The sequence below is a fragment of the Geotrypetes seraphini genome, chromosome 4 (genome assembly GCF_902459505.1).
Source record: "Geotrypetes seraphini chromosome 4, aGeoSer1.1, whole genome shotgun sequence".
NCBI classification, from domain to species: domain Eukaryota; kingdom Metazoa; phylum Chordata; class Amphibia; order Gymnophiona; family Dermophiidae; genus Geotrypetes; species Geotrypetes seraphini.
Genome location: NC_047087.1, coordinates 159846460 through 159860968, shown reverse-complemented (window position 1 = coordinate 159860968; position 14509 = coordinate 159846460). Strand labels below are relative to the sequence as shown.

The 14509-nt window shown below is 41.2% G+C and overlaps 1 protein-coding gene across 1 annotated transcript in view; it reads right to left on the bottom strand.

The window, feature by feature from the left end:
• TSNAXIP1 (translin associated factor X interacting protein 1) overlaps positions 1-13345 on the bottom strand; it is a 1372321-nt gene extending 1358976 nt beyond the window's left edge. Inside the window, exon 1 of the mRNA XM_033941585.1 lies at positions 13239-13345. Within this exon, the coding sequence (XP_033797476.1) occupies positions 13239-13294 (56 nt within the window). The 5' untranslated portion in view covers positions 13295-13345. The remainder of the gene's footprint in view (positions 1-13238) is intronic.
• Positions 13346-14509: the final 1164 nt, after the last annotated feature.

Genomic DNA, 14509 nt, shown 5'->3' with positions numbered 1-14509 from the left:
AACATCTTCAACCCGAGGATCAGTCTGATCGCTGTATTTTGCACTAATTGTAGTCGCTGTGTATTCTTCAGGGAAACTGCCAAGTAGGCGATGTTACAGTAATCAAGTTGACTCAGTATGAGAGATTGTACCAGAATTCTGAATGATGATACATCAAAATATGCTCTAATGGACCAAAGCTTCCAGAGAGTGAAGAAACCCTTTCTGATTATGGAGTCCACCTGGTCTTTCATAGTTAGGCTTTGGTCCAGTGTTACGCCCAGTATCTTCATAGTAGACTGAATAGGATAAATGAATTTATTGATGCATAGTGATGTTTTGGTATCAAGTGAGTGTGGCGAAGCTTCAAAAAATTTTGGTTTTTCTGTGTTAAGTTTCAATCTGAATTCTGTCATCCATTGCTCCATCATATTTAGTAATTATGTTGCTTTGGGAGTGATTTCCGAGAGAGTTAGTGAATGGGATAATTATTGTTAAGTCATCTGCGTAGCTAAATAATTTTAACCCCAGCTGGGATAATTGTGCACCTAATAAAGACATGTAGACATTGAAAAGCAATGGGGATAGCGGTGACCCTTGCGGCACGCCAGATGGATTGCTCCAAGTAACAGAGAGATCGTAATTGAAACGTACTTGATAGGTGCAAGACATAAGGAAACCTTGAAACCAGTCTAGCACCTCTTCTCTGATACCAATTGCATCTAAGCATTGTAGCAGTTTCCCATGGTCTACTAAGTCAAATGCAAAGCTCATATCGAATTGCATGATCAGGGCATTAAGTCCCTTACTGAACAGGAGACGTACGTTATCCAAGATAGACGCAATTACTGTCTCGGTGCTGAACAAAGGTCTGAGAGAAGGAGGAAGATGGCAAGAAGGTAAAGCATGGAAGCTCTGGAAGAATCCCTCTGGATAAATCCCTGTAAGTCCTGACATTAGCAAACCAGGTGAAGTGGGATACATCCCTCTAAGTCCTGACATTATTAAACCAGGTGAAGTGGGATAGGGAAAAAGACAAAGATCACTTTTCTCTTTACAGAAAAACTGCCCTCACCCCCTGCAACTGACATCTACCTTATCTATCTCTGCAGATGATAGAAACAGTAGATTAACTGTAAAAAGATATTACACACAATTTACCAGAAGGCATGCAAGAATGAAGAAATACCCAGTTTTTAAGCAAAAGTTAACTACTGTGTCAGTGAAACTTGAGAGAAAAACAACAGGTCCTGATGCTGCGGTCTGGCATCAGGACCCACCCAGCCAGATACCATGAAGAGATAAACAGACCATGGTCCGAAGATAGAATTCTCAAGAGATATCATCTAAAGTGTCAGAAATATTTGCAGTTGGGAGGAGGTTTATTGCTGGGAAATGCATATATGGTATAGAAACAGGCATTTCGGGGAAAAAGGTAGGTCTTACGGGAAACAGGGTGAACATATAACATGACGCAGGTCAACCAGCCAATAAAGGAATGTAACTAGGCAGTAAAGCATAGGAAAGTAGCCAATAAGGATGTATCATGTGATGTAGACCAACGTGGTGTTGGCCACTAAGAAATATAAAAAAAACCAGGCCTTTAGAAGGGAGAGGTCAGAACAGACATCAGAGGATCTCTAGGCCTGGAGATCACCTTCTGTTACGCTATATGCTGAATGATTTATTCCTGTAAGCTGTTATTGATTGGCTAAATAAATATATACTTATTGAAACCAGTATATAGCGTTCGAGGTCTCATTACCGAGGTAGGCCTGGACAGCTGCCTACATCAGTGGTGAACCCCGATGTTGAAAGAGGAGACACGCCCCTTTTAGAGACCTCACTGGATTGAAGGCCTATACTCTGCTTGTCAGATTGCCTCTCCATTACTATATGGCCAAAAGTGTGTTTCTGGGTTGCCTGCTTGTACTTATGCAGTGTCTCTACCTAAACTTCCTTATTTTCTTGCAGATTTGCTGTGTTATTTTACTTCCCCTTTTATGCGTTTTTTTTCTTTTTCTAGTTTAAAACCAGCAATGGAATATGATCTGCCTTAAACACTGCTTTCTCTTTCCTTACTAATCCTGTTTGTTTGTCGTTTAGGCATAAGGGATAAGCTTATGACTGGCGGGTGGTAGTCAGTCCATAGTTTAGGAATAGTTTAGGAATTAGGATATATATATATTTATGACTGGCGGGTGGTAGTCAGTCCATAGTTCATGAGTTAAGAGATATTTACGGCTGGCGGGTTATGTAGTCAGCCTATAGGTCAGGGCGTAGTTGATATATATACGTAGGTAATTAGTAGTTAATCAATCACCGGTGGGTAGCGTAGCCGGAATTTAGGTATAGTCTAGCGCAGCTGTATTGTCACCCACTAACACTTCCTGTTATATACCTTCTTTTTACTCTCCTTAATTTTTCTTTTTGGGTACAGACACTGATTCGTTTGCTGGTTAAATTCTTTCCTTTATTTCTTGTGGTCTTGGGCCACGCCTGACATTTCCTCTGCTATATCAAACTATCACTGTTATGGTGTGACTGTTGAACCAGCTTTGACTGGTGGTTATGCTGTTTCTGTGGTCTCTGGCCACACCTGAGTTATTGCTACACAGGTACCTGCTCTTCTGTGATCACATTGCATCATTTTGTAAGTATTCTTATTAGTTTTATTTTTAGACTCATTAGTTTGTACACTTTGTAGTTGGATGTATTGTTTATTTCTCCCATGTTGCCTGCTCCTGCAGTCTCCCACCCCCTTATTCTCATGCTTCTCCGCTTTTGCTGCTAGCGACTCAGTCCTCCCGTTTGTATCACTCTCTGCCACTGTCAACTGCCCCTTTTCTCTCCCCATACTGGTCGTTACTCTCCTGTCACGTGGGCGACTATTTCTCAGGCATTAGATGATATCTGTGAAACTATTCAACTACAATGTACCCCGTCCTCCACCTTCCCCCACTTTCCAGGAAACTGTGCTTAAGTAGTGTTTTTTGTCTCGGAGCCCTCTATATCTGATTTATCCCCCTGCTCTTGCTGCCATTAGGAATCCCCTTGTCTTATACTTCTCTGGCTGCCAGTGCTAGCCAGAGTTATTTGTCTTGTGCCCCTAGCCCTAGCTTCTCTTTCTCTTGTCTGTTCCCTCTTGATCTTCTGTTAAGCTGTTGCTTAGACAATCCTGTTCCTCCTTTTGCCCCCATATTTCCTACCATTGTTGAGCCGAAAGTATACACCTCTTCTCTGCATTGTGCTTTGTGTTACCTAGCCCCTTATGATGTAGTATTATCATGTGTGGCCACTATTTTATGGGTTTTGGCTTATTAGTTCTGTTTTTATGGGTTATTTCTTTGCTACTGACAAAGAGGGGTCTTCTAGCCTTGGCATAGCTCTGAGTCTGTGTTTTACTGTAATATTTTCAGCATGTCACGCTGTCTGATGGCATTATTCCGTTTATGCTAGCTGTCGCTTGTGTACTGACCTGTGTAACATATGGCACTTTGTGAGACAGCGAAAGCATTGCTCTCGTGGGTTTTTGTTTCCTGTTCTTTTGTGGTCACGAACCAGAGAAAAAAAAAAAAAAAAAAAACTGGGGGGGGGGGGGGTGAGGGGGATGAGATTGAATGAGACTGAAAGAGGAAGTATATATTTTAACTGCGTTTCAATGTTACCATAAGCTTTCATTAAACAATTATTTATTTCATATAAGTTTGCTGGATTATAAAGGATTGTTTTTGAGAAAGAGAAGAACGAAATTACAGGAAAGATTTGGATCACTATTGTTTTTCAATAGAAAGTATTATGTTAGCAGATTATTGAAGTTTATAGGAAGGATTTGTGTACGTAACTAGGAAGGATATGTGACAAGTGATTATGTCTAACCAAATAACTGACAGGCATTAAGTATGATAATTGGCAATGTAAAAATAAACGCACCCTTTGTCTTTCTAGGATTTTTATTATGGGCGTTTCCCATCACCTCACTTTTTCCCATTACTAACGATCATTTGTTTTCTAGAGTTAGGAAAAACTACAGTGCACTTGAAGAGAACACTTAATTATTTTTATGAGTACTCTAAATAAAAGGAAAAAAATGAAATAAAATTATACAAGAGGGGCACTCCCTTAATATTTGCTAGCAATTAATGTCGGTCTATTTTTCAGTGTTACAGTCTTTTATGTTACTATGAGTCATTATCTGTTGTATTGTGCCCTGTGTCAAATTCAATGTTTTTGGAAATACGAGTGGATTTCCATTTATGAGCGCTCACTATAATTACCAATATAAAGAAAGAAGATTTATTTTTTCACTACTCACCACAATGATTTCAAACCTTATTCTTTGTCTGTGATCAAAGTTTAAGAAATGAGTTATGCTTCCTCTTCTCTTTTTCCGTTACACAAACATACCGAGCTACTTCCTGGTTGAAGTGTCTGTGTTTAGGGACACTGGGAAATGTAGTGTTCTATTTCTTTAACTTGAAATTATCAGTTGCTATTTTCTTTTTGTTTTTTCATTATTCATGTCTCTACAATAACTGGAACATATTGCATAGGGTTCTTATGATCCGCTTCTATCCCAAATGGTAATATTAATTAATGTCGTGCTAACACACCGAAGCGAAAGTAACTTCTGCTTTCTTCATGCACTGTACTGTTAACCCATTGCATGGTTTGTTAGAAAAAATCATTTGTCTAGTTTTAATCAATATGTAAGATTTTATTTGGTTTCTTAGCAAGAATATATTATGAGTCAAACAAAATTGAACCCATGATTTGATAGAATCCCATGGGAAGGACATTTCTCCCATAAATCCTATTTTATTTTAATATTTAGGGTTTATCATCTTTATTTTAGTATGTTTCAATATAACCTATGTGTTAATATGTCTAAGGCTATAGCTTAGCCATCCTTTTGCTTGGGTTTGACTCTTTGCTAATTCATATTTATGTTTAGCATATTACTCCTGTCCTTTGAACAATCATATGCCATTGTAACTATAACTCCCTTAGGCTGGCAAATATAATTCAGCCAATACATATATTAGATCTTATCCTATCTGAATTAAAGCAGATAAGTTTTTGTTTTCTTTTGTATGTCATCTTTTAACGCTGTACTTATCCTGTTAGTAATATTGCTCAGGTATTGTTGGAAACAAGTTAAATGATATATACAGTACAGATATTTTTGCGTTATTAATTGTGGACCACTTCACAAAGACAATCGCCATATCAGAGAAAGCTGTATGCTACATGAGAATCCGTGTTTACATCCTTTTAATGTCTATTAATGACTTAGTTGCATAATTATGGACTAATGCTATTTGATATATCATCGCTGGAAGAAAGATTTTCGGCCGTATGAAACCCCGATGACGGATGAGCCCCAACGGAAGGATCTTGCTACCAGAGAAGGAACCGGATTAGCGCCTAGACTTACCAGCAAAGACTTCCTGACTGTTGCTACCAAAGACTGAATGACCTTTATGACCTTGAACTTCTACAGCTTTAATTATGGACTTATTAATTTGCACTTTAACTCTTTTATGGACTCATGCAGTATTAAGTACATATATATATTTTCATGTGTTGATAATTATTTCTAACAGCCCTATTGCAAGTTCATGTGTTTTTCTTGATTGTGACTTTATGCATTTTCACCCTCCAATTAGATTCTTTCCATTCCCTTTCTTGCTGCTAAGCTGAGGAGAAATGCAGTGAAGAAGAAGTGATGAGGATGAAGGAATGATGACGTAAGATTTGATGTGGTTACCTGGACTTTCACTCCTGGCGTCTGGACCCAGCCGAGTCTGCACTGATCCCAGCTGTTTTGGAAGAGCATGGAAATAATCTAACTTGTTAATTTATCCCGCCATCCCTTTTGGATGTAGTATGCTCATAACAGGATGAAGCCATAAAATGAGAAAATATTAAAATGTATCAGGTTAAATTATGAACCCCTGCAGATGCCTAGTTGCTCGAACTATCCCAAATGTTGAAATAGAGACCCTTACACAAACCCATACACAACATTTTTGATAATCTTGATTTGGCTGATTTTAATGTACCTCCCTATGAAATGCCAGCAGCTGATTTCCCCTCCCACGAGCCACCACCTATCCCCACAACATCAGTAATCTATGCTGATGTTTCCAACACAGCAGTCTAACCCTAAAGGTATAAGTCATTTATTAGAGCTTAAATGCCCATGTAATTTCTGCTTCGCACAATATCTGAATCATTGACTGTTTATCCTGGTATTGTAAGTAATAAGTGCACTGCGACATGTTATACTGCTCTGTCCTCGGTAGCATAGTAAGGGTGGGCACTTGTCTCTTTCATTTACCATATGCAATTCCTAGCACATAGCCCTGGGCCCATAATGTACAGTTTCTGATACAATCTAACTCCTCACCGAATGAACAGGGGTCAAAGCCACCTGGCGGGGCTTTGAAGAGGGGATGAGAGAAGGAGGAAGATGGCAAGAAGGTAAAGCATGGAAGCTCTGAAAGAATCCCTCTGGATAAATCCCTATAAGTCCTGACATTAGCAAACCAGGTGAAGTGGGATACATCCCTGTAAGTCCTGACATTATTAAACCAGGTGAAGTGGGATAGGGAAAAAGACAAAGATCACTTTTCTCTTTACAGAAAAACTGCCCTCACCCCCTGCAACTGACATCTACCTTATCTATCTCTGCAGATGATAGAAACAGTAGATTAACTGTAAAAAGATATTACACACAATTTACCAGAAGGCATGCAAGAATGAAGAAATACCCAGTTTTTAAGCAAAAGTTAACTACTGTGTCAGTGAAACTTGAGAGAAAAGCAACAGGTCCTGATGCTGCGGTCTGGCATCAGGGCCCACCCAGCCAGATACCATGAAGAGATAAACAGACCATGGTCCGAAGATAGAATTCTCAAGAGATATCATCTAAAGTGTCAGAAATATTTGCAGTTGGGAGGAGGTTTATTGCTGGGAAATGCATATATGGTATAGAAACAGGCATTTCGGGGAAAAAGGTAGGTCTTACGGGAAACAGGGTGAACATATAACATGACGCAGGTCAACCAGCCAATAAAGGAATGTAACTAGGCAGTAAAGCATAGGAAAGTAGCCAATAAGGATGTATCATGTGATGTAGACCAATGTGGTGTTGGCCACTTAGAAATATAAAAAAAACCAGGCCTTTAGAAGGGAGAGGTCAGAACAGACATCAGAGGATCTCTAGGCCTGGAAATCACCTTCTGTTACGCTATATGCTGAATGATTTATTCCTGTAAGCTGTTATTGATTGGCTAAATAAATATATACTTATTGAAACCAGTATATAGCGTTCGAGGTCTCATTACCGAGGTAGGCCTGGACAGCTGCCTACATCAGGTCTAAAACCAGATTGAGTTTCATGTAAGAGAGAGAATTGATTGAGATATTCCATTAATTGGGTATGTACCAATCCTTCCATGAGTTTTACAATAAATGGAATTGATGCTACTGGTCTGTAGTTGGTGACTAGTGCTGAAGATTCTTTACTATTTTTTAGAATTGGGGTTATTATTATGTGGCCATTGTTAGTGAGGAATTTTCCATTTTTTAGATTATCAGTTAAATAATTCAGCAAAGATAGTTTAATCTTAAGCATACTGGACTATTGTAGCATCATATACCTGGGATCTTATAAAAACACCATCAAACGTTTAAGAATAGTTCAAAATGCTGCCGTCCGCCTCATCTTAGGCCTCAAAAAATATGACCACGTTAGCCCCTACACTAAACTCCACTGGCTGCCAGTGGAGGCAAGAATCATCTTTAAATTCACCTGCCTCTGCTACAAAACCTTAGCAGGCTCTTCACCAATCTACCTGTCTGATCACCTTGAAATTGCAGGCCCCTCTCGTACATGAAACACCTACCTGTTTTCCTTTCCTTCCCTGAAGGGCTGCCTCTACAAGAAATTTCTTGACAGATCCCTAGCATTCCAAGTGGGCAAATGGAACAAATGCCTCACAGCCCTCATCTCCAATTCCCCCACCTACCAAATGTTCAGGAAGTCAATCAAAACCTACCTGTTTGACAAATTCCTCTAACTTCTCCCCACCTCTTCCTTGACCTCCTCCTCTGACCTCGACTTCCCTCCAGACTCTCTGACTCCTCCAATCTTGTCAGCCACTAAATGGCTTAACAAAATGGATCACTCTATCCAACTAATTATCCTGTCTTCGTTACTCCCCATACCAAATGCCTCTGCTCTGCCTTATCGAACACCGCAGTTTGTATCTACGCCGTAGGTAACTCTGCTGTATGTAACACCGCTCTATGTAACTTACAGCAAATGTAACCTAGCTGTAAAATAACTTCACCGTAAATGTAACATCGCCGAAAATGTAACTTCGCTGTAAATGTACAGTCTCTTCATCTGTAAACCGCATAGAACTTCCATGGTAATACGGTATACAAGAATAAAGTTATTATTATTATTATTATTTAAATTTTAATGGAGCTGCTTTCATGATTTCTGGGGGACATGAGTCCAAAACACAGTATGATTTTGAATATTTGTTATATAATTTGATATAGTTATTCCATTCTAAATCTTATGAAACTGAAGTATCCCAGTCCTTCAGGGGGAGGGGAAAAGGGGACCTGGGAGCCCAGATGATGCCCCCCCCCCCCGAAGGTAGGCACCATACAGTTCCTATCCCGCAGCTCAACTGAGGCCTACTCCTCAGGAATCTTTCTCCACCGATGCCTGAGCCCTAGGAATCGGCCTTCCACTGCGGCCTGAGCCCCAGGAATAGGCTTTCCACTGCGGCCTGTGCCCCAGGAGCCTCTCTCACCTGAGGCCTGTGCCCGAGAAGCCTCTCTCATCTGAGGCGTGAGCCCCAGGAATATGTCTAGCCTTGAGGCCTGAGCCCCAGGAAACCTTCTTGCCCTGAGACCGGAACCACTGGAATATCACTCAACTGATGCCTGATCCACAGAAATAATTGCTGAACTGAGGACCAAGTCACAGAAATTTCCATATCTGAGGCCTCAGGGACATTTCTCTCTACTGAGGCCTAAGCCACAGGAACATATCTCTTTACTGAGGCTGAAGCCAAGTACTCACATGCTCCTACACTACCGGAAGGCAAAGGGAGAGGTGTTAGTGCTTCAGCGCACAGGGAACTGTGCCGGCACCCATGGTCGGGCTTTTCTTCTTATGGGAAAGGACCCTCCGACCACATCAGCTTCTTCTACTTCTCTCCACTGGTGGGAGGGTGGGGAAGGGACCTGGGTGGGCCCAGATGTTGCCCCTAAAGTTGGCTCAATACGGCCAAAATCCCTAGGCTCTACTGAAGCTGCAGCAACAGAAGCAAATAGCCTTCCTTCCTCAGGAGCCGAAACCAGGAACCAGCCATCTTTCAGATCTTCAGGATAGCAGCCATCTTTCAGATCTAGGAAACTGGTGCTGGTAGCTGCAGCTAAGCTTGGTTGAAATCCACTGCAGAATCCAGGAACTGCAAGAAACCCATCCTCAATCTGCTGGAGATAGAGTATACTTATTGGCCAGAAAGATGTGCATCCAAGATATACCCGAGGCCAATTCAGTGCTCTGCTGGTTGGTGGACGTAATCCCACTAGTCTCTGGATTCATCTGCTGCTGATGACAAGGAAGAAAAGATGATTAAAGCAGAAACAACAAAAAGGTAGAAAGAAAATTTTTTTGTTGCTTTATATAGAATCAAGTGGTATTGTAACTGTATTGATAAAAGTTTATAAATAGGAAATGGAAATAAGGTAATTTTTTTGGGGACTAAACCCCTCTCCTCAGGTCAGGACAGGATACTATAACAGCAGTATATTGTACTGTCTTGAAGAAAGATTTGACCTCTGAAAGCTAACTGAAAAATAGATTAGTCCAATAAAATGGTATTTTCTTATTTCTCGGTATTTGTTTTATTTCTATTTGTTAATTTGTAAAGTGGTGATTGTTATGTATCAGTTTTTTCAAATTTATATCTACTGTCTTTATATTTTGCACAGTATTAGGGGACATGTGTCACTGTTTCTGTGGTGTTTAACTTTTGTTACATATTTCTATTTTTAGTTTATGATTATTCCATATTGGGTGAGAGTGTTTCTGTGTTCTGCGTGTATGAAAAGGACATGGTTTTCTGTGAGCATTGACTGTGCAGGATCTGGCTTGTTTAGTTTTACAATGCATGTGTTGGTGTTCTAGTGCTCACTGCAGTGTTTAAGATGCTGCCTTTTCCTAGGTGCACCCTTGTTGTGTGACTCATGGATTATTACTAAAAATAACATTCTTATATAGAGGGGGTTATTAAAAAATGATCAGCACTGGCTGTCATATATACTAGGTACACCACTGGATTTAATGACCCTATTCTAACCACCAAATTTCCCTGTCCCACCCCACCCGGCTAGAAAAAATTTCTGGGGAGAACACTGTATAAAGATGGTAAAATTATGTCCTTACCTGTTAATTTTTTTTTCCTTTAATTACAGCAGATGAATCCAGACTAGTGGGATTACATCCATCATTCAGCAGGTGGAAATAGAGAGCAATTGATTTATCCTCGGGTATATCTTGGATGCATAGCCTCCTGGCCAACCAGTATAGGTCTTCACAAAGCAGTTGAATTAAAACACAAAGTAAAGCACATAAAAGGCATGAGACATATGAAACATAAGACACATATGTAACTTCATTCCCTCACATGTGCTACCCACACCATTGATGCTTCAAATTCGAGAATGCCATTTCAGCTGAAAGCATGCTGAAACCATGCCTGAGAGTGACAAAACCCTGCAACAGGGTGGGGCTCTGGATTCATCTGCTGTGACTAAAGGAAAGAAAATTAACAGGTAAGGATATCATTTTACCTTCCTTGTCATCAACAGCAGATGAATCCAGAGAATGGTGGGATGTATCAAAGCAGTCCAAACAGGAAATCCCTTGCCCCCAAATCCTACCCTACAGCATGCGTCCAAGGAGATACTACACTCCAGAGAGTATGTCACCCACGATCATACAAAGGAATAAGACACATATGAAACTTCATTCCCTCACATGTGCTACCCGCACCATTGATGCTTCAAATTCAAGAATGCCATTTCAGTCTAAAGCATGCTGAAACCGTGCCTGAGAGTGGCAAAACCACGCAACAGAGTAGGGCTCCCTAGCATATGTGAGCAGGAGCCATCATCGCCTGAAAGCACCATGCTGCAGAAACCACAGCTACATCGCCCCTCTAAAATCCATAGGGCTCCCACAGGATGCAAACTGTTGATCAAAGTCAAGAAGAATGCCAAAGAAGAGGCAAGACACCAAAACTGTACCTGGGCCCAGAAATGACAAGTGCCTTTCCCCAAGCCTCCAAATAGATACAGTCACAACCTCAGACACTGAGACATCAGATCCAACTTTTAGCCCATTCCTCCACAAGAATGATCCAGAAGGAGTGGAAAGAAAACAACTCTGAGCCAGAGAGATAGAGCTGCAGCATTTTGGGCCCAAAATGTAAACAAATTATATTGCTTACTTTACTCAAAGTCTCATTTATCTTGTGGCAGTGCCTTTTCTCACATCTGAGAGAGAGCAAAATATAATGGACTGGTTATTGCAGATGGGCAGACTAGATGGGCCATTTGGCCTTTATCTACCATCATGTTTCTATAACAGCATTGAAACGATGAGGGTTTTGCTCCCATTGCTTTCAATGGAAATAAAACCAATAGCAAAAAATCATATCCAAACGCCTTTTAGTGAAATTCTCAAGCACAGCCTTCGGTTTCCTACTTTATGAGGTCTTCAGCTGTCCTCTAATCCAGTGTTTTTCAACCGCTGTTCTGCGGCACACTAGTGTGCCACGAGATGTTGCCTGGTGTGCCGCAGGGCCGCCATCAGGGCAGTACTACCAGTCCTGCATTCAGGGGCCCGGATCTGACAGGGGGCCCGAGGCAGGGGCGCCAGTAGCTCGCCAAGGCAAAGTGAGTCGATCACCCAGGACTCACTTTGTCTTGGCAATCTAATCTATCGAGCTGATAAGTCTTCTTCTCCCCGACATCAATTCTGCAGTCGGAGAGGAAGTTCGGGCCAGCCAATCGCTACCTGGCTGGGCGGAACTTCCTCTCCGATTGCAGAATTGACGTCAGGGAGAGCATGCGTCGGCTTTGGGGCCTGTTATCCATTGGTGGGTCCTGTTCCCCGATGGCAGCGGCAGTGGCTTGGGGAACGGCAGGGAGAAAGAAAGAAAGGGGGCAGGCAGGGAAACAGAAGGAAAGAAAAGAAACAGAAAAAAAGAAAGAAAGGTCAGGGAGAGAGGAAGAAAAAGTTGGGGGAGGGAATGAGGTGTGGAGGAGAGAAAGCATACAGGCTGATAGAAGGGAAGAAAGATTGGATGCACAATCAGAAGAAGAAAGTGCAACCAGAAATCACCAGACAAGGTAGGAAAAATGATTTTATTTTAAATTTAGCAAAGTGGAGGCAGTATTACCACAGTTTTCAAAGGAATTTGCCCAAATAACTTAATAGTTAACTGGGTAAATTCCCAGAGATGAAAACTTCCCTTCACTTACTATGCACAGTTCTGAATTTATATCTGCTGTCTATATTTTACAATATGGTCACCTTTTACTAAACCACAATAGTGTTTTTTAGCGCAGGGAGCCTATGAGCGTCAAGAGCAGCGCTGGGCATTCAGCGCAGCTCCCTGCGCTAAAAACTGCTATTGTGGTTTAATAAAAAGGATGGAGGGTATATTTGTCTATTTTTGTATGCTATAAAAACCAAATACAGAGAGAGTCTGAGAGCTGTTGACGAAGAGCTACGTGTGTGTCTTTCTTCGATTCCAGCCAAAATATCAGCTTTGTGTTCAGCCAAACAGGCCCAGGTTTCGCACTGAATAAAGTATTTTATAATTTTTACTATTCTGTTTACTTAATATTTCATAATAAAGTAATTATAAAATACTTTCTTTGTGTTTATTTGATTCCTATTCAAGAGAATTACTTTATATATAGTCAATATAGGCACAGAGTTAAATTTTTTAAAATTTTCTAATGGTGGTGTGCCTCGTGATTTTTTTCATGAAACAAGTGTGCCTTTGCCCAAAAAAGGTTGAAAAACACTGCTCTAATCTATGGCATACACTCTACGCCACCGACAACCTGATTTAAGTACACTTTATGTATTTATTTATTCATTCCCTGAAATGCATACTGATATAATTTCGAAAAGACGATGCTGTTCTTACTCTTTATGAAGCAGGACAGAGGAGGGAGTCAGGGCAGGGGTCCTGTATGCAGCCATAGAGCTGCCCAGAGCCAGCAGACTGCGAGACGCACTACTCTTCTGTCTATGTACGACAGGTAACCATGGTAGCCCAGGCCCTTAGAAGCAGGGACAGGACCCAAGAAAAAAACACCCTTAGTCACCGCCTGTTTGAAGCAATAAAATAAAGCGCTTGCAATAACATTACGTACAAATTTCTTTCTCATCCTTGAAATCACAGAACTGTAAAGAATAATCTATACCGATGTGATCTAGAAACAGTGAGGTTTAAATGTACAGAGCACCGACAATCTCTAAGGCACCAGACAAGGCCACCTTACGTACAAGTTTCTTTCTCATCCTTGAAATCACAGAACTGTAAAGAATAATCTATACCGATGTGATCTAGAAACAGTCAGGTTTAAATGTACAGAGCACCGACAATCTCTAAGTCACCAGACAAAAGCCACCTTATTTAATTTAATACTGCAGAGATTGTGACTTTTGCTTATTATGACGTTTAGCTAAACTGCTTTACTCGGCTCTTGAAAAACACAGCGAAACAACTTTAACTCCCAAAATCCCCAGAGACCGCTGCGAACTTAGAGACGGCCCCTGAGCGTCGCACTCTTCTCTGGGATTTGTAGTTTATGTTTTAGTAGGCGTCCACTATTGTGGCTGGGCGAACTGATGATTGGTTACTCGGAGGATACTAACTGGACTGTCTATAGTGGATTGAAAATGACGGAACAGAGAGTTGAGAGCTTACATGGGGGAGAGTTAGCATTGAAATATCAAGAACATGAACTGACTGAGCGGCTGTACCCCTCAGTGAACGAGGGCGAGAACCCCAAGGATAAACTTGTTACATTAAGGAGAATAGATATGTAAACTTTTAGCACAATGGGGTGTTGAGACGTTTCTTTCTTTCTCTCTCCCTGCCTCCCTGTCTGTCTTTCTTGGAATGCAGGACGAAGGGAGACACAGAATGCGCATGCGTGCTTAATAAAATCATTTTCCCTATCTTTGTTGTCTGGTGACTTTATTTTTCAGTGCTTTTATCTATGCTTTCAGGGCCTCCTGCATGCTTCTCCTCTGATCCTCCTCTCCCCAATCTTCTCCATTTTACCTCCTCCCACCTTGTCAAGCAGTACCCCTTATCCCTTCCCTGCTCCCCTTGTCCAGCAGTACACCTCCCTTCCTTTCACATTCCCCCCTGTCCAGCAGTAGCCCATCTCCCTTCCTTTCACCTCC